Here is a 23,155-nt window from a genome sequence, read left to right as displayed (position 1 = left end):
ATTGATAAATACTCAATTCTCATAACCAATAACGAAAGCATAAAAATCCCCAAAATTAAAAAAGTAGGATTCGTAAAAAATTGGGGGAAAAACATTTTTAATGGAGAACCATAAAATTCAGAACATATCGCTCTCATACCACTTGTTAGATATTTCCTGATGATTGGTGAAATATCAATCATATGATCTTGAATATCATGATTCTCACACATAATATAAAACATACAAAGTTATATATGAATATCATGATCTCTGATCTACTCCTTTGATATACATTTTGAGAGAGTTTTAGTATGATGATCTTCACCAACCAAATCTTTAATTCCTTTTGGGACCTTCGTTTTCTATATGATGGGAGATGTGAAAACTATTTGTGATTTGATGTCTTGGGACTCATAACCGTTCATTATGTGTTAACTTATAGGGTTCCATTATCCCATATCGGACAACTTTTTGGGTATCCACTCATTAATCTCATATTTGTTATCAATTTTAGAAGTTTTTTGTGTTTGTTAGTAATTAGATCACTTGTTTTGTAACCCAAAAATAAATAGTCAATATAATTGACTTAAATATATGATGCTCATCTTAATTAAAAATTATGAATTTCTAACAAAAATGTGTTTAGATCATCTCGTGATATTAATGTTCAACATATTCGTCACAGATGCAATATCACAAAAGAAACTATATTTCACTATCTTAGGGATTGTCCAGATTCAATGGCGCTTTGGAGGACAATGAGGTTCAACTCTGATGATTTATTCATAGTCACAAACCCAAGTGGGTCAAGCTCTATGGGAAAGGTGCTAATAAAACTTTTTTGGCGACTTTGTAGTGGGTTTGGTGCAATCGCAACTTTTATTGTATGGAAAATGACAAAAAATATATGGTACCTAACAAACAGTATTCATAGAAGCATTGCTGATATTAATGTTGTGTACCCCCACCTAGGATAATACTTTAGCTAGACAATGTTGGGTGTAAGCAATGACTTCCATTTCTTTCATTCTTTACCAAAAAAATGTAGAAAACTCATATATGCTTCCATATAAAAACACACACCTAGGTATTTTTTTAGTATATCATTTGTGAAAATTAACACATGACCTTAGAAGATATGATAAACTCTTTAATATTTATATTTATATTTACATTTTGATTTTGCTTTTTACTAAGGTGTCCTCCAAATATTAATGGCTTTTGATATGTAAAGTATCAAGAAAACTTATAAACGCCTTAGATAACTACATCCATCTTCAGAAATTAAAATTCAACCACCTCTTGATTGTATTAGTATTGTTGATATGCTTACTTTTCATTTTATTATATAAATGTTTATTTATACTCTTTTAGCAATAGTTAAAAAACCGATAAAATTATTTTTTTGGGATAAATTATTATAATAAATTAATTAAAGAAAACTACATCTAGTCTCATTGAAAATAGGTTTCCTTTGAATGTACATGTAAGAACAAAAATTACTTTCTTTGTTTGAGTGTTGGAGAGTTAAGTAAAAGTGTATTAATGTAACATTCTTTTAAAAAATGTGGTCGTTTTTGTTGAATTTTCAAGTATGAAAACTTGCTTGTATAGCCGAGGGATGAGTAACTAGAATAGAAGAAGAAGAAGAAGGTTGTTTGTTGCAGCAAGAAAACAAGAAAGCAGAGTAGGAAATGAAGATTGGAAAGAATGCTTGACAAGAAGAGAGTGATTGCAATGTATATTCATTCATTGTATAATCAAGGAAATTACACATGCTATTTATAGTAACATTACATCAACTTCCAACTAACTGAAATTTCTATAAGAGGAAGTTCCTAACTAACAACACAAACTAACAACTAAGAAGTAGAATTAACTCTAACACTACCCCTTAATTCAATACTTATTCTTTTCATCTAGGCATACAACTCCTAGTTTGTGTCTAAGTTCTTCAAATCTCCCTTTCTTCAATGGTTTGGTGAAAATATCAGCAATCTGATTTTCAGAGTTATAGAATTTTTAGCTTGAGCCTCTCTTGATTTACTTGATCTCTTAGGTAGTGGAAGCGTGTCTCAATATGCTTGCTCCTTCCATGTGCAACCGAATTCTTTGCCAGATTTATGGTTGACTTATTGTCAACCCGTCAACAACATGCTTTCTCCTTCCTTTCTTAGCTTCAATTCAGTGAGTAGAGTCTCCAACCATACTGATTGGCAGGCAGCCATACACACAGAGATATATTCTGCTTCACAGGAAGGCAAAGCAACTACAGTTTGTTTCTTGGAACACCATGATATTGGAGCATCACCAAGCATGAACACATAGCCTGATGTACTCTTTCTATCATCTTATCCCCACACCAATCTGCATCACTATACCCAATCATGATGTGTGTGATTGTTTTGATGCAAGTTTGATTGGGAAGCAACAAGCCATACCCAATTGATCCTTTTATATACTTGAGGAGTCGTTTTGCAGCAAGGGGATGAGATTTCTTTGGTGTTTGCATAAATCTGCTCACTACTCCAACACCATAAGCAATGTATGGTCTTGTATTGCATACATACCTCAAGCATCCTATCATTTTCCTAAAGAGTGTATGATCTACTGCTTGATCTTCATCAGTTGAGCTTCTAGAGTTTCCAGTTTCAACTGGTGTAGAGACTGAGTTGCAGTTCTCCATCTGAAATCTTTCCAACACATCAAGAGCATATTTGCTTTGGTGCATGAAGAAGCCATTTTCTGTTTCTGTGAATTGTAGGCCAAGGAAGTATGATAGGTTGCCCAGATCACTCATATCAAATTCAATTTTCATGTCATTTTTGAATGCACAAATTTCTTTGATCTCTTTGCCTGTTACCAACAAGTCATCTACATATAAGCAAACTATCAGCAAGTTGTCTATGTCTGAACCTCTTACATAGATTCCATATTCAGCAGTGCACTTGTGAAAACCAAGTTGTGCAAGGAATCCATTTATTCTCTTATTCCAAGCCCTTGGTTCATGTTTCAAACCATAGAGAGCCTTCTACAGTTTGTAGACTTGATCTTCCTTTCCTGCCACTATGAAGCCTGGTGGTTGAGTTACATAAACCTCTTCTACTAAAGGTCCATTCAGAAAAGCAGCTTTAACATCCATTTGATGGATTGGCCAATTGTGATAGCTTGCCAATGACACAACTAGCCTTATGGTTTCTATTCTTGCCACTAGAGCAAACACTTCCTCATAATCCAGTCCTTGTTTCTGCAGGAACCCTTTTGCCACCAATCTAGCTTTGTATTTGGTCACCTCACCTTTTGGATTTACTTTTACTTTGTAGACCCACTTAACAGATATTGCTCTCTTGTTTGATGGTAGCTTAGTGAGTTCCCAAATCTGATTTCTTTCAATTGACTTGAGTTCCTCCTTCATGGCTTCATTCCAGTGAGGTTCTTTTACTGCCTCATCAAAGCTCACTAGTTCCATTTCTGCTAGCAGGGCTATGTGCACAAGATCTCCCTCTGTAGTAATGCTTGAATCTGGGAAGATTTCATAATCACTCAATCTCTGTGGAGCTTGTCTTTTTCTGGAAGGTCTTCTTGAACTAGATCTTCTATTAGCAAGTTGTTCTGAGATTTGTTGTTCCACATAGGGCTGTAGTTCTGAGATTTGTTGTTCCACACAGGGCTGTAGTTCTGATGTGTTGTCTTCCTCTAGATGTAGTAGTGTTTGCCTTTTCATTTCAGAGTTTTGATTCCAATCCCATGCTTGTGACTCATCAAATTTTACATCTCTGCTAAGCATTATCTTTTGTGTAGAGGGATCATAGACCTTATATGCCCCTGTTGAGTGAAAACCAAGTAGGATCATCTTTACACTTCTATCATCAAGTTTCTTCCTTAGTTGATCAGGAACATGTTTGTAGCAAATTGAGCCAAAAATCCTTAGATGGCTTACATTTGGTTTCAAACCTGACAAAGCTTCTTCAGGTGTGATTTCCTTCAGCCTCTTTGTAGGAGATCTATTTAATATGTAGGTTGTAGTTGAGATTGCTTCACCCCAGAATTTCTTGGGTAGGTTCTTTGTTTTGATCATGCTTCTTGCCATGTTGAGGAGTGTCCTGTTTAATCTTTCTGCAGTGCCATTATGTTATGGAGTGTATGGAGCTATCACCTCATGAATCATTCCTTCTTTGATGCACAATTCTGTCCATTCTTTTGAGTTGTATTCCCCACCTCCATCAGTTCTTAGAGTCTGCAGTTTCTGACCACTCTGCCTTTCAGCCAGATTTTTGAAGTTGGTGAAGGTAGTGAACACATCATTCTTCCTCTTGATCAGATACACCCAAACTTTTCTTGTGAAGTCATCAATGAAGCTTATGAAAAATCTGTTATCTCCTAGTGAGTTTTCTTCAAATGGACCACACACATCAGAGTAGACCAATTCAAGTGTTCTTTTGGTCTTAGATGGAATGTGAGTAGTGAAGGTTGTTCTGGTTTGTTTGCTTGCTAAGCATTCTCCACATAACCCACCAGGGATACTGATTGTTGGTAAGCCATTCACAATCTCAACTCTGCTCAATGATTCAAGGCTCTTAAAATTCAAGTGTGCATACCTCTTGTGCCATATCCAACTGTCTTGTGAGATTTTTGACATAAAGCAGTTATGACCACCACTTGATTCCCAATTTTGAATGTCTTATTGCTTGATAGAGGGACCTTTAGGATTAGGTTGTTTTCAGCATCAAAGACCTTAAGAGTTTTGTTTATCATTGACATAGTGTATCCTCTTTCAAGCAGTTACCCCATGCTCAAGAGATTACTTTTCATCTTGGGCACATAGAGCACATTATGAATGCTTGAGTATCTTCCATCCTTCCTTTGAATTGAAATGTCTCCAATTCCTTCAGACTCAATAAAGCTATGATCTGCAAACTTGACTTTGCTCTTAGCTTATTCATCAAGATTTGTAAACCATGCTACGTGGCCTGTCATATGATTCGAGCAGCCTATATCTAGGTACCAACAATCACCATTGATTTGATCCTTTTCAGTTGTGACCATGAGGATAACTTGTTCTTCATCTGACTCATCTTCATGAGCTAATCTTGCTTCTGCTGTTCCACCATTCTCATGATTGAATCTGCACTCAGAGGCAAAGTGTCCAAGATTCTTGCAGTTGTAGCATTGGATCTTACTTTTATCAAACTTCTTCTTGTGCTTTCTGTTTGCTTGATCCTTTGAGAAGTTGGAACTTAAGTCCTGTCCTGATTTCTCACTACTCCTTCCTTTATCAGTTTTCATTATGCCCTTTCCTTTCTTGCTGAAGTTTCCTTGGCTTGAATGTCTTTTATAGGAGTATGCTTGTAGAGCTTGAGGTTGTTTCTCACCTCTATCTTGAGTCCTCTCCTTGATTCTCTGCTCATGAGCTTCCAAGGAGCTTTGCAACTCATCAATCTTGAATTGCTCAAGATCTTTTGACTCTTCTATTGCCACAACCACATGGTCAAACTTGGATACCAAGGTTCTTAGGACCTTATCCACTATCATTTGTTCTCTCATCTCCTCACCACAACTTTTCATTTGGTTTGTGAGAGACCTGATTTTTGTGAAGTATTCTGAGATTGTTTCACAATCTTTCATCTGTAGCAGCTCATACTCCCTTCTTAGAGTTTGCAATCTGAATTTCTTCACCTTTTCTGCCCCTGCATAACACTTTTCTAGGTTCTCCCAAGCTTCTTTGGCTGTTCTTGCACTTGAGATTTTCTCAAAGTTTGATTCATCTACACATTGATGAATCATGAAGAGTGTCTTGCAATCTTTCCTCTTACTTTCTCTGGATGTTGATTGTTGAACCTCTGGTGCATCATCTTCAACTAACTGGACACCATTCTGCACTACTTCAAGAACTTCTTGGTAGCCAAAGAGCACCTTCATCTGCACTTGCCATCTATCATAATTCTTCCCAACCAGAACTGGTAATGACATAGTGAAGAAGAAGAAGAAGAAGAGGAAGAGGAAGAGGAAGAGAAAGAGGAAGAGGAAGAGGAAGAGGAAGAGGAAGAGGTAGAAGAAGAAGAAGGTTGTTTGTTGCAGCAAGAAAACAAGAAAGCAGAGTAGGAAATGAAGATTAGAAAGAATGCTTGACAAGAAGAGAGTGATTGCAATGTATATTCATTCATTGTGTAATCAAGGAAATTACACATGCTATTTATAGTAACATTACATCAACTTCCAACTAACTGAAATTTCTATAAGAGGAAGTTCATAACTAACAACACAAACTAACAACTAAGAAGTAGAATTAACTCTAACAGTTTTAAACTACTCTTAATAAAAAGAAAATGAATAATTAAAAAGCAACTAAAAACATTTGATATTTTTTCTATCCACTTATATTTATATTTATATTTATATTTATATTTATATTTATTCTTTTATTCAAAACTTTTTATTTAGATTTAGGATGACTTTTATGTTACAATATTTAGCATTTCTCCTTCTTCATTCAAGAAGGAAGTATTTTTTTCTAAAAATTATTATATTACTAAATACTATAAGAATACTGCTTAAGAAAGATAAAAGAAATCACTAACATAATTTCAAACACTTCTTAGAGTATAAAATTATAATTTTTTAATGAAATTCTCTTTTTTCATCCTTGGACACCTTCTCTTCTTGAGAAATTTACTGTTTGGATGGAGGTAGAATGATTCTCTATTTCTCTTTCCATTATTCCCTTTTATTAATAAAAAAAACACATTATCCGAAAAAACGAAGCAAAACGGCATCCAACATGCGCGTTTTGTATATCATACGAAATCAGAATTAAGAACCCCAAACGAAACTCACCTTTCAACTAAACCCAACAAGCGACGCTGTGGCAGCGCGTTTATCTCACTCTCGTCTTCTCACTCATTCTAATGGCGTTGTTGTGCTCAACACAATCAACTGGTAAAATTTTCCCTCTAATTATTTTTTTGGAGATTTATTGTTATTAACCAAATTATGTGTTTTCAATAGTTATTGAATCGGTTTAAGCTTATTGCAAATTAATCATCTCTCATATGTTTTGTAATACTTATTTTTCTTCATAAAACCAATGTTTGAAACATAGTAACAAGAGTGAATTGATTGTTATTTGTTTTATTTTATTTTTGCAGCTAGCATTGACGATATTGAACTTAAAGAAGTTATTTCTAAGGGTTCGTTAGATTTTGATGAGTGGACTTCACTGATTTCAGATATTGAGAAAGCATATCCTGTAAGTTTCATTCCAATATGTGAAAATGATGTCTTGTAATTGACGACTTTTTTTAATTTTCTTTTAGTAATATTTAGTTTCCCCCAAAAATGGGCACTCATAAAAATTCCTAAAAAAGGGCGGGCACACAAGGCTCATACATAATGGAGTCTGAGGAGGAAAGATATATGCAGACTTACCCTCGCAATTGAGGAGGCTACGTTTTGGGGAATGTGAGTTAAAGCAATAACAAGAATATTTCTAGTGGAATATCTTTCTCGATAGAGGGTGAGTTTGGCACAACGATAACAATGAAGTCATGGGTTCAAATCCTGGAAACAGCCTATCTGCTTGTGGAGGTAAGATTGCGTACACTACTCTCCTCAGACTCCACTATTTGGAAGCCTCATGTATTGGGCTGCCTTTTTTAATATCTTTCACAATCCATGGAGTGATAGTTCATTAATAGAGGGATGAGTAATTTGAATCATTCACATTCACATCCACATCATGAATGTTTGGAATCCATACCCATGGCCTGCAGGTCACAAGGCAAGTCACCTTACTGTTAGGCCGAGGCACACCCTCTATTCATATGTGAATATAAGTTCACCGGTCAGTATTTTTTTATTGATATATCATTACATATGTGATTATAGTGAAGGATAGTTCGTGATCAAGCTTTCTTGCATACACCTTTGAATTATTATATTGATATTTTGGATTATTGATACCGGGAGTTTGGAATTTCACTAAGGTGTTTGGGTCTATTTCTGCAGGATGACACAGAAAAAATATGTGTAGTTTATGACCATTTCTTATCTGAATTCCCATTGTGTTATGGGTATTGGAGGAAGTATGCTGCCCATATGACACACTTATGCAGCATAGACAAGGTTGTGGAAATCTTTGAACAAGCTGTGTCAGCAGCAACGTATTCGGTAGGCATGTGGGTTGATTACTGTAGCTTTGCCATGTCAGCTTTTGAGGACCCATCTGATATTCGTAGGTAAATATAGTTAAAGCTTTGGATAAATGGTTTTGGCGGAGTCCTGTTATCGATATGGCAAAAGAATTCTCTATATATAGCTTATATTTATCTTTGCGTTGCTGGTTATAGTAATGTGATGCTGGGTAGAATTAACTGCTCTCTTTTTTTCAAACTATTATCTCTTCATACTTTCTGAATGCTTTTACTATTGCTTATATACTTGAAGGCAAGAAGATAGTTTTCTTAATATGTTTTTGCCAGATTGTTCCAGAGAGCCGTTTCCTTTGTTGGCAAGGACTACTTATGCAATACCTTGTGGGACAAGTATATTCAATTTGAGTTTTCCCAGCAGCAGTGGATGTCTCTTGCTCACATCTATATCCAAACTCTCAAGTTCCCAACCAAAAAGTTACAGCAGTATTATGATAGGTATGATTTTTTTGCGTGTACCAAGTGTGAATGTGAATGATTGTTCTAGTTGCTATACAGTTATAAAGAGTGTTTGCTTAACTCTTGAATGTGCGTGTATTGTGTATAAAAAGTTAAAAACATAATATATATGAGTGTATAAACTTACCATAGCTGATAATAGTTCTATATTTCTTCAGTTTTATAAAGTTGGTAACCTTATTCGAAGAGGGCATTGCGAGCCTAGACAACTCGCCAAAGGAGTTACAATCTGAACCATGTTTTGATGGTGAAATTCGTTCATGTTGCAATGATGACAAAATCTATTGCATTATCAAAGATATGATGGATTCATCTGTTGGATCAACAAGGTCAATAGCCCTAGACAAGTACAGGATGATTGGAGAACAGCTTTATCTTAATGCTTGTGAATTGGATTCGAAAATTAGTTCATTTGAAGCTAATATTGGGAGATACTACTTTCATGTCCGTCCCCTTGATGCCCATCAATTGCAGAATTGGCATGATTATCTGGATTTTATTGAACTTGAAGAGGATTTTGACTGGGTACTTTTCTGCAGTGTTCCCAATAAAGTTTGTCGGTTGCTTTTTTTTGTTGTTGTTGAAAGTTGTTAGCTAAAACCTTCCATTTCTCCCATTGCTTAGACTGTAAAACTTTATGAGAGATGCTTGATTGTGTGTGCCAACTACCCTGAATTCTGGATGCGTTATGTGGATTTCATGGAAACCAAGGGAGGAAGAGAAATAGCAAACTATTCTCTACACCGAGCAACAGAAACTTATTTGAAGGTATCTTTCTAATTATATCGATTCAATTGTTTGAATTTCATGTTAATTGTCAGGTTTTGCATCTGCTTATTTTGAAGTTTATTTAAAGTATTCAGGCAAACAATTGCAAATAATAATGGGTTTTTTAATTGCATATATGAAGCACTAAGATCAATGATAATATGGAAAATATGTCTAAGATGCAGAGAGTCGAGACTAAGTTTGTAGTTGCACTTTACAAGTGAAAACTAGGTGAAATGTAATGGTTTACCTGTGGAAGTTCACATGCATTAATCATGAGTCCTGATTAATAAAATAGAAAGCGAAATTCGAAGTTACTTAGGTGCACTATAATAACAATGGTATTGAGAAATTTCAAGCTCATCTATTTGCCCCTACATTTGTTATAGCTTTATAACGTGTTCATGGCACTGGCTTCTATTTGCTGCTCTGCTTGTGATTGATTTCAGAATTCCTCCTGTTCTGATATGCCGGGATGTTGGAATGCAATGTAGCACTTTTGAGCTGATTTTGCTCTTTCTTTTTAAATTTTATGGAGTGTGTATTAACCTGCCCCAAAGTTTTACTTAGCATTTCTTTTTTTTAACAGTTAACAACATTGACTATTCTTTAAATATTTGCTAGGTGGGAAAAATTATTTAGTTTTTGTTGTTGGAACTTTAATCATACAAGCAGTAGATAATGTTCAAACAATGGTTGATGTTTTGATTGAGAATTTTTTTTAATCCGCCCAATAAATGAATAAAATAATCATCTTGTAATATCCTTGGAAAAAATAATAATTTACCCATCAAGATAAATGCAATTGGGAGTTTGGACCATATTGATATGGAGTATGGACCATGCAAGATCAAACAGTTTATGACATCATTCTAATTTCCTTGCTCTTAGACTGGGTATTCTCACAAACATAATTGTGAAACTGACCGTCGGGCTGGGGTGGTGGTTAAGTAAAACCCTCCCAAAACTGACAGACTCTAGGACATGACACTACTGAGATGATACAGAGGTTTTAATATTATAAAGGAATAATAGGGAATTAGGTTTTAGATCACTAGTAAGTTGCTTTTTTTCACTACAGGTTTACACATTTGGTCTCATAGAAACTAGTTTCTCCGAAAATTTTATAATTTGATTTTTTCTTACTTGATGATCTGTTCATTACGAGTCTGTTTGTGCAAAAACTTGAACCTTTTTTTAGCTTATAAAAGAGCATTTTTTACAAGCTCCCCTGGGAGCTCATGATTATTTTTTCAAGATTATTTTTCACTCCAATTCTTTCTTCCCATCTTACCACTCCCAAATTAAGTACTAAATAAATATTATTAATTTATACGAACGACTTCAGACCCATTTTTGTTATTTACTATGTGAAAGAGTTTCTTTTTGCACACCCCAAACGAAAAAGATTATCTTAATTATAATTTAATAGAATAGATTCAGCTTATAATCAAACAATTATAATCGACCATAATTATAATCAATATAATTATAATATAATTTTTGCAGCTATACCAAACACACACTAAGGAGAAACCATGGTTTTCTTTTATTTGAACTCAGCCAGTTTAGCATGTATGTGTAATTCTAAATACCATTCTAGAAACTCCTACAGCTCCATAAGATATGGAACTATGAAAGTTACTTGGGCTCTTTTTACACTTAAAAGCACCATGTAAGATGATAAGATACAACATTGCTGAGGTATTCTTGTTGCTCCTCCTCACCTCCAATGAAGCTAAACAACACCATAGTTCTACATAAAAGAAAAAAGTTGAAAAACTAGATGAACTCTTTCTTGAGATTCTAATTTTGTTTAGAGAAGCTTATGTTACTAAATTTAAGTCAAAGCTTGTCCATTATTCTTTATGTTATGTTGACTGGAATTCTCAGCATTAGTTACCTATAATTCTTCCCTAACCTGTTACTTTTTTCTAACTTGATGACTAGGTAATGCCCCACTGAAGCTTGCTTAATTAATTTCTTCTCTAGGCTTTAACTTCATAGCTTTATGCATGACTAGGCGATGTTTATAGCTCCGTCATATGTTCGTTGCAGAGAGTGCCAGCAATCCACTTATTCAATGCCAGGTTTAAGGAACAGATAGGAGATGTTTTAGCTGCTCGTGCTGCATATATTCAGAGTGGTAAAGAGACAGATTCAGATTTTGTGGAAAATGTTATTTCAAAAGCTAACATGGAAAAACGTTTGGTATGATTAGCCTTTACTATCATTGAAGAAAAATGAACTCTGCAATGGCCATATACTGAAAAAAGGGTGACTGCATGTGCTGTGTTTTATTTTTATCACAGGGAGATACCGAGTCAGCTTTCAGTATATATAAAGAAGCAATAGAAGTGGCTGCTGCGGGGAAGAGGTTACATGCCCTTCCCATTTTATACATTCATTTCTCCCGGTTAAAATACATGGTAGGTAGCATATGCTCATCTGCTTTGAGCATTAGGGTCTTAGCAATTTTATTTAATGATGTGATTCTAATTATTATTTTGTTATAATAAAAATCAGTGTATCAAATTTGTGAGGATGTTCGTTTTCCTCCCTTTTCATCCTTAATTTTTATTTTTTTTCCTGATGGGCTTCTTCTGAACCCTAATTAGGCGCAATTTATTTCGTTGGATGTTACTACTAACAAGAATCTAATTATAAATTATGAGAACCCAAATTCAGTTAGAGGGAAAAAACTATACTTACTCAGAAACTTGAGCTAAAAGTCCATTGTTGTATCTTTTAGTTTTTTATTTTCTTAGAAGAATTATTTTTCCATATAAAATAATTTATTTCATCGAGTGCTATAAGAAAATGGTTACAGAGAGATAGAGAGAGAAGAAGAATATAAGAATGAGGAAGGATTAATGAAACTGAATTTGTTATTATCAAAAAACTACATACAAAGAAGGAAGAGAGTGATTATATAAGGTTTGCCAGCTCAGCACAGAGAAGCTAGGCACAACCAATTTCTCTCATAAGAAATAACAGAAAAACAGAATCACAACACCTTAGATTATTCTAATATACCCCCTGAATTTGAGGGTATGTAAAACTTTTGACTAGACTAGAATAATCTCTAACTTGAAGTTGCTTGCGAAAGTTAGTGAATTTATCAGTGGAGAGAGGCTTGGTAAGGACATCAGCGGTTTGAAGGCACATGGACAACAATCAAGGTCTTATTTTGAATCTTGTCACGTACAAAGTAGAGATCAAGCTCAATGTGCTTGGTTCTACTGTGAAGCATAGGATTATGTGACATAGCAACAATACTTAAATTGTCACACAGAATGGTAGGTGTTGAGTATGAGAACTTAATCTCTTGTAAAAGAGACTCAACCCACATCAGTTCTTGAGCTACCAGTGCTAGACTTCTGTATTCAGCCTCTGTGCTTGACCTGGAGATGGTGTTCTGCTTTTTAGACCACCAGGTAACCATATTTGGGCCAAGATAGATGCATGCTCCTGAAATAGACTTTCTGTCATCCACATCAGAGGCCCAGTCAACATCACATAGAGCTGTGATAGAAAGGGGAGCTGAGATAGTAGCGTTTTGAATAAAGAGACCACAGGATACAGTTCCTTGAAGATATCTAAGAATTCTTTTTACAGCAGCCCAATGTGAATTAAGAGGTTGACTAAGAAATTGACAAACTTTATTGACACTATAGGTAATATCAAGCCTAATGATGGTTGCATACTGAAGAGCACCAACAATAGACCTATAGAAGGTGGGATCAGCATAGAAATCATTTCCTGACTTTGTAAGTCTGCAATTGCTTGTCATGGGAGCTGTTACTGGTTTGGCATTACTCATATTTGCTCTTTCTAGGAGATCTCTGATGTATTTGGATTGGGACATGAGAAGAGAACCATCAGTGAGATGTTTGATCTCAATGCCAAGAAAATAGTATAGCTTCCCGAGTTGTTTAAGAGCAAAGGAAGAGCTAAGATCCTTGATGACCTTGTGAACTTGAGAAGAGGAAGAGCCAGTGACAATGATGTCATCAACATATACAAGAACAAAGACATGAGTAGAGGAGGAGATCTGCATAAATAATGAATTGTCACATTTGCTGACTACAAACCCGAGACTGAGAAGGGTAGACTTGAGCTTCATAAACCACTGTCTTGGAGCTTGCTTGAGACCATAAATGGCTTTGTGAAGTTTGCACGCTAAGGATTTGTCACTGTGTTGAAAACCAGAAGGTTGTTGCATGTATACCTCTTCATTTAGAACTCCATTTAGGAAGGCATTATTGATATCCAGTTGTTCAATATACCATTGATAGGTAACAGCAAGAGTTAAGAGAATACGGATGGTGATGGGTTTGACTACAGGTGAAAAGGTATCAGTGTAGTCAACATCAAATGTTTAATGAAACCCTTTAGCAACCAACCGTGCTTTGTACTTGTGGATAGACCCATCAGGATTTTCTTTAATACGAAAAACTCATTTACATCCAATGGCATGTTTACCAGGAGGTAAAGGAACTAGAGACCAAGTTCCTAAAGCAAGAAGAGCATTGTACTCTTCTTGCATAGCTTGCTTCCAAACAGGATCAGCAAGAGCAGTCTTGGCACTAACAGGTTCACATTGAGTGAGGAAAACACTAAGAACTATAGTTTTAAAAATTCCAGATTTAGACCTTGTCTGCATGGGGTGAGTAGATGAAGATGGCAAGTGATTAAGTAACAAATCAGTAGAAGAGGATGTATCCCTGGAGTTAAACTCATGTATGGGAGTATTTGCAGGACTAGAAGACAAAGGGGAAGACATGGAAGTGGACAAGGGGACAGAGTTTGAAGGGATATCAGTGGAGGAAGCAGGGGTAGGAGGTAAGAAAACTGATGTAGGAGGTGAAGGAATGATGGAATTGATGGAAGGAGACAAAACTGTTAGGTCATTATGAACAAAAAGAGAGTTATCATGAAAGGGAAATGATTGTTCATTAAAAATGACATACTTTGAAATATAGAGCCTCCCACCCGAAGACAAACATTTATAATCCTTGTGATTAGGAGAATAACCCAAGAAAACACACTCAATACTCCTAGGTTCAAGCTTATTTTTGTTGTAGGGTCTAAGTAGAGGAAAACAAGAACACCCAAAGACTTTAAGAAACTTGTAATCAGGAATGGTGCCAAACAGTTTCTGGTAAGGGGATTGATATTGTAAAGTAGGTGTAGGGTTTCTGTTAATTAAATACACAACAACAGTGAAGGCAAATTCCCAATAGCTCATGGGAAGTTTAGCACGAGACAAAAGAGTTAATCCTGTCTCAACTATATGCCTATGCTTCCTTTCCATCGTACCTTGCTGATGATGTGTGTGAGGGCAAGATATCCTATATTGTATGCCTAAGGACTGAAGATAGGTGGTGAATGGTCTAAATTCACCACCAAAGTCACTATGAACAGCCTTAATGGTTGTATTAAATTGAGTTTTGACCCATTGCAAGAACACTTGGAACAGAGACAAAGTATCAGATTTTTGTTTCATAATAAACATCCAAGTGAACCTAGAGTGAGCATCTACTATTGTAAAGTAACATCTAAAACCCGAGTATGAATACTGAGGTGCAGGTCCCCACAAGTCAACAAACACAAGGTCAAAAGATTTATTGTAAATAGTAGAAGACAAAGGAGCATGTAATTTGTGAGCTTTACCCATACAACAGGCATTGCAAAAATCAGTGAAGTTCTTATTGCCATAGGGAATTTTACAATGTTTTAAGACATTATAGACAATGGCCTCATGAGGATGACCAAGTCTACAAGGCCACAAATGAAAAGACCTAAACATAGAAGAAGTCCTATTACAGTGATCAACAGATTTGTTCACTGTATTATTTAAACCAGAAGCAAAGGAGCAACTAGAACTAGAAACATAGCTGGGAAGAAGACCAAGAAATGCATATAAGCCATCTTTGGTTATAGAACCTTGAAGGAGAAGCTCATTAGTAACCTGAGATTTAACAAAACATTTGTCAGCATGAAACTCAAAATAACAGTGATTATCTTTGGTAAATTGGGAGACACTAGAAGATTTTTCGTAATTTGAGGAACATGTAAAAGGTTATGTAACGAAAATGAAAGAGGAGAGGTAGAAGAAGTAAAATGAGAACTCCCTGTGGAATGAATTGGTAAACCATGACCATTACCCAGAATATATGGTCTGGACCAAAGTGTTCCGTAGGAGTATGAATTAAACCCGCATCTGAAGTGAGATGATTCGTGGCTCCCAAATCTGGATACCAAGTAGAGTGTTTGGGAGCTTCAATGTTTGCTGTCATTGCATGAGGTGTGTAGGAAGGTGGAGAATAGGGAAGCCCTCGAGTATTATTAGCACCATAAGGAACAAATGAGTGAGGACCTGGTCCTAGAAGAGATTGAGAGGAAGGAGGCCCAAACTGAGATGTGTGAGGCCCAAGAGTGTAGTGTGCTGCAGTTGGAGGAAAATGTGAAGGGGGAGAGTAATAGTGATCCGTATATGAAAGAAGTTGGGCCTGAGCAGGTCCATGAGAGAAATTATATGCTGAATGATGGCCCAATCCAGGTTGAGGAAAAATAGACGAACGTGAAGCAACTCCAACACTTCTTGGAGCGTAGGTTAGCGAGTTGTAGCCATAAGGCGCATAATAGCATGTTGCCACGTCATGACCAAAGCGGTTGCAGAAATCACAGTACACAGACGAACCACGGTGAGGTCCCCTTCCACCGCGCATGCGACCACCACGACGACCTCGATAGCCACGATAACCACCATTCGAAGTGCCAAAGCCATAGTTAGGTCGCAGAGACTGAAATTAAGACTGAATTTGAGGAGAATCTGAAAAAGTTGATAAGGAAGGAACAGATCTTCCTGAATTAGGGCACGGTGATGCAGAAGAAGAAGGAACTGCAGCAATATTAACTGATAGAGCATCAGAGAGGACTTTTGACTTGTTCTTCTCCATTCGCGATTCAAAGGTCAGAAGAAACGATTCCAATGAATGAAGTGTTGGAAGATCAAGTTGCGTCTCAATCGAAGTAATCATCGGTTGGAATTCTTCATTTAAACCATCCAACACATAATCAACATGTTCAGTTGTGGAAATCGGAGCTCAATAAAAATCAGAGCATCAACAAGATTTTTGATCTTCCTAAAGTACTCAGAAATCGACAACGATCCTTGAGTAATTGAACGAAGTTGAGAACGGAGTTGTCGACTTCTTGCTTTCATTTGAGAACTGCAAAAATTGTGCAGTTCTTCCCAGAGTTGCCATGAGTGTTGACAACCAACAACACGAGGTTGTAAGCTTTCAGAAAGTGAATTCAAGATCCAGGAAAAAATCGCCTGATCTTGTTCTTCCCAACGCAAGTAAGCAGAGTTCACTTTGTTGATAAGACGATCATTATTAGTGAGAAACCGGTGAGGTATTTCGGTTCCAAGAACAAATCGATTAGCTATGTTGGAAGTAAGTTTGGCAATCATGAAATGTCACCACACGAGAAAGTTCTACTCCGTTAGTTTCATCGTCGGAGCAGGAAGAACTAACGGTGACGCCACCGTCTACAGCGGAGTCGGAAATGGTGTGGATGGAGGAGGAGATGAGAGAGAGGCACCAGGAGCCGAAGAAGGCATGATACCATATAAGAAAATGGCTACAGAGAGATAGAGAGAGAAGAAGAATATAAGAATGAGGAAGGATTAATGAAACTGAATTTGTTATTATCAAAAAACTACATACAAACAAGGAAGAGAGTGATTATATAAGGTTTGCCAGCTCAGCATAGTGAAGCTAGGCACAACCAATTTCTCTCATAAGAAATAATAGAAAAACAGAATCACAACACCTTAGATTATTCTAATAAGTGCTGATTCCCAATTGTATACAGTTTGGTGTGGGCCTAATTGAAACTAAGAGTGTGTAATTGGAGTAATTCAAAATTTGAGAGACAAAGGAATTTCTCATAAACCCAGGGGCTCTAATTATATTTCACTTTGTCATTACCTCAAGCATATTCAACATGTTGTCTACTAATGTGTTTATCTTTGCTTCCTTGTTAACCCTTGCTGACATCTTGTGTAATTGAAGAATATCAATCTTTATATCCTTTTAAGTATATTTATGTGCATAGTTGCTTTAAGTATACTTGCACTAAATTACTTGGCAATGGTATCCCTATTGTTGTATGCTTTTTGTTTTGTTCTTGTCTTCTTGATCAATAGCATCGTCTACTGGATTGTTTGGAAAAATTCTTCCCTTATTTGTTTTTCTTCTTGTAACCCCAGCAATATATTTGACTTTATAGACAGGATTCAAAGAAAAAACATTCAGTAGAGTCAGAGACTTCATCTGATTACCTTTAGGCTATAATTACTCATGATAATTAGTTATTTCAACTTACTCTTTATCCCAATTTCACTTTATTCAGTGCTAGACAAAAGGTTTAACTTAGCATATCAAAATCATCAAAGAGTAACTATGAAAGTGTAATTTACTAATTCCCCCCCTCTTGTTCCTTTCTTGGTTTTTAGAGTACAAACAGTGCGGATGCTGCTAGAGATGTCTTAGTTGATGGTATCAGAAATTTGCCTCAAAATAAATTGCTTCTGGAGGTATGTTTGTGTTTTCCTATATATTATTAATATAACACTGGTAGAAACAAATAGACCTAAACTTCAATTTTTCACAAGTATGCCTGTATATATACCTGTGTGGGCTAAGTTTTCAACTGATGTATAGAAGACCTACTGAAACACCAGATAAGAAAAGCTTTTAATTATTTGATGATAGATAGACTCAGAAGCCAAATCACAATGATGGAATGAATCCCAAGTGCATGTGAACCAGAAAAGGAAAGCTTAAATTCTCTCTAGATAGACGCATCATTATAAACCAATTGACCTACCATCATCAGGCAAAACTCATTTTGTGTTGCTGTGAAGAAAGCTCAGTGTCACCATTAACTAGTGCTTAAATTGTAATCAATGTTTTGGTCTTTTGAGAATGGTTTTTATTTCTATCAAGCTTGAGTTGTCAGCCGTAAGCTTAGGAATGATTTTATTCTAAAATGTATCATTTTGATTTCTTGTTAAAATCGTGTTTAAGTTTAAATTATTATTTTAAAATTTCTTCTGTTGTCTTGATGTACGTTTGCAGGAGTTGATAAAGTTTTCAGTGGTGCATGGAGGGCCATTGCACATGGCTGAAATAGACTCCATTGTTGCAGATGCAGTATCTCCAAGTCCTAATGGACCTCAACGTCTAAGTGCAAAAGATGCTGAGGATATATCAAAATTATACCTAGAGGTCATATTTCTCTTGTGGACTCAATTAGACTGGAGTCCTTCGTTATAATTTAAGAGTTAAGTATTATAAAGTGGTTGTTTGATGCGAAACCAGTGGTTAAGCTTGTTTACTCTGAGAGAAATAAAAAGGAAATTAATGAATTAGTAAATATGTATTTAAGACAATTATGAAGTTATTATTGTGTATGGCAGCAATTATGTAGTTACTATTTTTTATCTGTGTAAGAGTCTGATCGTATGGACATTTTCATAAAAAGAAGGCAATTTTACCTTTTTAACTGCAGTTCTCAAGTCTTCAACCAAGTTTTCCCCTGTTTTATGCCTCCCCATTGGAGCTGGCTGATCTTCACGGTCACTCTCTGCTCTCGATGATCCCGGTGTCCCATTTCTGGTTCGAACATGTTTTTGTGATAAATGGGCTTCCATCTTCATTTCCTCCATTATTTGAAAGCCTTTCTTGGTTTTGTTCATGCGCCCCCTTGTTGCTTAGTAAAGCAATATGACATTTTCCTCCAAAACAATCATCCTTGTCTCAAATGCATCAATTTCTGGTTGTCCTCCCCTCGAGTCCAACACTGGTTCTAGTTGTTCCATTCTTTTGGCCATCTTCTGTGTACAAGCCGGCAGGTCGGACCGATTGACAGAAACCCGTACTTGCAGGATGAAATTTGGTAAATTATTAGTATTACACACAAATACAACAGATCGACTCTTGTCCCAGAGCAATGCTCCTTCAGAGAATATCTTCTCTGCCCAGAAACTTATTACTAGCCCACTGAAACTGTCCCTATGATTAGACCCTTATACAGATACAAAATAGTTACTAATAATTGCTGCCATACAAATGATAATTACGTAACTGTCTTAAATAAATAATTACTAGTAATTACTAATTTTCCGTCTATTTCTCCTAGAGTAAACAAACTTAACCAATGGTTTCCCATTATTGTTCTGTTTCTTTTTATTTATTATGTATTTGTCTTATGATTAAATTAGTCCGTATCAGTAAAATTTTAGGTTAAATTGCTAAATAATTCTGTAGTTTAAAAGTTTTTATGGCTATGCTTATAAATTTTTAAATCAGCCTAAATATTTGAACTAAGTTTTCAATTAGGTTATAGTTATGTTCATTCCATGAAATCTGTAATTGCAACAGAGTCTAAATAGCTGTCTACTAGTTAGGACCTATTCAAATATTTTTAAAGGTATATGGATCTTCTTAAAAACTTTTAAACTTTGGGGATCTATAATTGAGTGAAACTATATGGGTAAGAGGCCTACCAAGTAATTTAACCTAAAGTGTATTACCGTTTATTTATACATACTATACATTCATTTTATTGAACAGAAAAAAAATATATTGTGAAGTTTTGATAGTTTGTTTGATTTTCTAAGGATTGATCCTTTTGATATTGACACTTTTACAGTAAACTTTTCCCACTTGAGCTATGAACCCAAGTGTCTAGAAAATAGAAATTGATACTGACCCTTCTATGGTAATACCAGTTCGTTGACTATTGTGGAACCATTCATGATGTGAGGAAGGCATGGAATCGGCACATGAAGTTATTTCCATACTCTGCCAGGATGGATTTACATCTGCAATCTGATAAATGTAGAATATCGCTAAATTTGATCAAGGACAAGACAAGAAAGACTTCTGCTGCCATCCCTAATCAGCCATCGAACGATTCTAGTTCTGTCTTGCAGGGTCATTTAACTTTACAAGATAAGAAAGTGTCATCACAGAAATTTTGTGACACCCAAACTGATGATGCAAATGATGGAATAATGTTGGCAGAAAATCATAGTACTCCGTCTAATGATACTGTTAAGCACAGGCTTCAAATCATCGAATCAGATGACAGAGCAGAAGATAAAGGAAGAGAAGCACCTTTCCAGGTTTCTGAGGATCCAGGAGATAATGATCCGGAAAATAATGTGTTATCTGCAGAGTTAGTGGAAGTGAAAGAGGAATCTTCTGTAGTTGCGAAGCGTTTAAAAAAATATTGTTCTGAATCCAATGTTTCATCAGAAAATTTATTTTATCAAACAACCAGTGGAAATCAATCGTCACAAGCTTTCCAAGCATCTTCAAAAGAAAATGATACTTATTCTCGGGGAAATTGTGAGGTTGAGCCTGAAGAACTGAAGCGAATTTCTCTTACAAGTGTGTCATTGAAGCCCCAGGAAAATACATGTCCTGATTCAGTACCAATGATGTCTGAGGAGTGTGATAGAATTCCAGAAAGCTGCAAGTCAAACAGTAGAGCAATAGCGGGTGGTCATACTGCAAATCAAGACAACTCTGCAAGCACGCTAGATTATGAGTCTGCTCGAATTCACGTTGAAACTAATAGTCCATCTTCAGTAGGCCGCCAGGATTATGGAGCAAGAAGACCACTTCTACAACCCCGGTATTCCAGAAACAGTAGTGGAAATGGGCATCAGATGAGAAATGCTGGTAAATTTCATAGAGGTCCCAAATATGGTCGTCGTGGATATACACATCGAAAACCACACCAAAGGCAGCAGCTACCTTCACAACAGTTCCATCCATCTGAAGGAGGAACACAAATGCCTGTAACTCCAGCTTACCCCTCCCTGTCTGAAGTACAAGTTCAGCAATATAGTCAAGGACAAAATCAGTTTCAAGCCACTGCTACTCCTACTGATTATATGGCAGCTCAGAATTGGCCTATACAAAACATTCAGATACAGAACTCTTTATCTCAGTCCCAACCACCAGCAACCGATACCACATCACATGTATTACAAAATTCAATGCAAGGCAATGGGCAGTATGGATTTGTGCAGAACAGCCAAGAATATAATCAGATTTGGCAATACTATTACTACCAGCAGCAGCAACAGTTGCAGCTACAACAAAATTATATTCATTTGCAAGATCAACCCATCCATCAAGAACTGTCACAACAACTTCAACACCAAAGTCAAATGGGACATCTTCAACCACAACAGCTGCAACAATTGCAGTTGCAATACCAGGTTCCGCAGCAGCAGCAGCAACCACAGCAGCAAGAGCATCATTCTGCTTACCTACAGCAGCAGCAGCTGCCGTCAACACAGGTACAATATGTGTTTAAGTTCGGGTTTAGGTCGAGAATGATCACTTTCATTTGGATATATTTTAGTCTCTCCTAATGGCTAAAGTCCTGTTTATCCATAGGAGAGAATGGTCACTTTCTTGTAGGCCAATATAATTCAGTCTTTCTCTTTCACTGTTGGAAACTTTAAAACTTCTCACTTTGATTTCCCTCGAATAATAATTGAATCTATGTCTTTAATTATAACTGTTGAAACTTGGATAGATAGTTTCTTTCTAGGCAAAAAATCTAGCTGATTTTCAGCTTAAGCTGAGTGGATGAGAGATGAAGTTTCTTTGGATATCAATCTTTGAACTCTTAATTCTTCTAATTAAGTTTCGTTGAATGGCAGAACAGCAGCCACCCCATAACAGACCAAGGGCAAGGACAGACAATAGTTACATCACAGGTGAGTTAAATTCAATTTCTTAATACAAAAAATGGTATTTTTTTTCCATGGAATGAGTTGCTTCTGTGTAGTTAAATTCAATTTCTTAATGCAAATATTGCTTTTTCTTTGCCCCTTTTAAACAAAGTATCTGATTTTTGTATTTTCATTTATTGTGTGTTTTGTTTGGGTCATGCAGGGCCATGGAGCGATATTATGGCAACAATCAAGCAAATCTGGATTGGTTTCTTCTCCTGTTCCATCTCAACCCCAAGAGGAACCTACCGAAGAATTAGAGTAATATTTCCTTGTAGGTTTGACAGGTTTTCAATGGTAAAATTCAGAATTTACTCTGCAAGGACTTGGCCCAACGTTATCTAAGTATGAGATTGTAGCTAAAAAACGTTTATAATAATATGCAACTTTTTATTTGATAAGCAGTAATATGCAATTATAGTGTTAAAGAAGTTATAGTCATGTTTGGTTTATAGATGTGGTTCAGATTGCCAAGGGTTGCAACAAGTTTCAGAAAATCCACTTACTCATATAATGTATTGTTTTATAAAATAAAACAAAGATGATTCTCTCTTGGGAAAAATGAAAGATAGAGGATAATGAAAATTTGGTTTTAGTTCATAAGAAATATGTGACCAATTATGGTATTGATACATTTTTGAACAATGACACATTTTGGAGCATGTAATATCCACATGATAGGACTAACTATCTAACTCTCTTGGTGAAAATTTCTCCATTCACAATACTGAACTCAAAACCTTAAGAGGAATTAAATGTGTGCTACTTAATGAAGTAACTTTTGTTTTTCCCTAACCAACTTACCTTAATCTTTGAGCTATCTGAATTTCATTGAATCGTGTCAAAATTTGAATTTATTCAATCTCAAAAGGCAATACAGTTTAGGATTTATTAAAGTAAGATA

General features: G+C 35.9%; 1 protein-coding gene across 2 annotated transcripts; it reads left to right on the top strand.

Annotated features, from left to right (window-relative positions):
- On the top strand, window positions 6,741–22,786 carry LOC109348416. 2 transcript variants are annotated; one of them, XM_019588858.1, is made up of 13 exons: window positions 6,741–6,918; window positions 7,128–7,228; window positions 7,987–8,216; window positions 8,460–8,627; window positions 8,807–9,173; window positions 9,273–9,416; window positions 11,475–11,627; window positions 11,729–11,845; window positions 17,947–18,027; window positions 18,572–18,721; window positions 20,227–21,810; window positions 22,180–22,236; window positions 22,490–22,786. In XM_019588858.1, exons 1-13 carry the CDS (start codon window positions 6,888–6,890, stop codon window positions 22,514–22,516), a joined length of 3,210 nt encoding a protein of 1,069 aa, XP_019444403.1. In that variant the 5' UTR covers window positions 6,741–6,887; the 3' UTR covers window positions 22,517–22,786. The 2 variants fall into 2 exon arrangements, with proteins under 2 accessions (XP_019444403.1, XP_019444396.1); XM_019588851.1 differs by having other exon boundaries at window positions 22,415–22,786.

Source organism: Lupinus angustifolius, chromosome LG01, assembly GCF_001865875.1.
Source record: "Lupinus angustifolius cultivar Tanjil chromosome LG01, LupAngTanjil_v1.0, whole genome shotgun sequence".
Classification (NCBI taxonomy): domain Eukaryota; kingdom Viridiplantae; phylum Streptophyta; class Magnoliopsida; order Fabales; family Fabaceae; genus Lupinus; species Lupinus angustifolius.
This window is presented reverse-complemented; position numbering and strand designations above follow the sequence as displayed.

Excerpts from the sequence above, each read along its gene's own strand:
- LOC109348416 (XM_019588851.1), top strand. The coding sequence starts at position 6,888 with ATGGCGTTGTTGTGCTCAACACAATCAACTG. Across the intron at positions 9,417-11,474 it reads CAACAGAAACTTATTTGAAG|AGAGTGCCAGCAATCCACTT; the intron begins GTATCTTTCTAA and ends TGTTCGTTGCAG. Across the intron at positions 18,028-18,571 it reads AAAATAAATTGCTTCTGGAG|GAGTTGATAAAGTTTTCAGT; the intron begins GTATGTTTGTGT and ends GTACGTTTGCAG.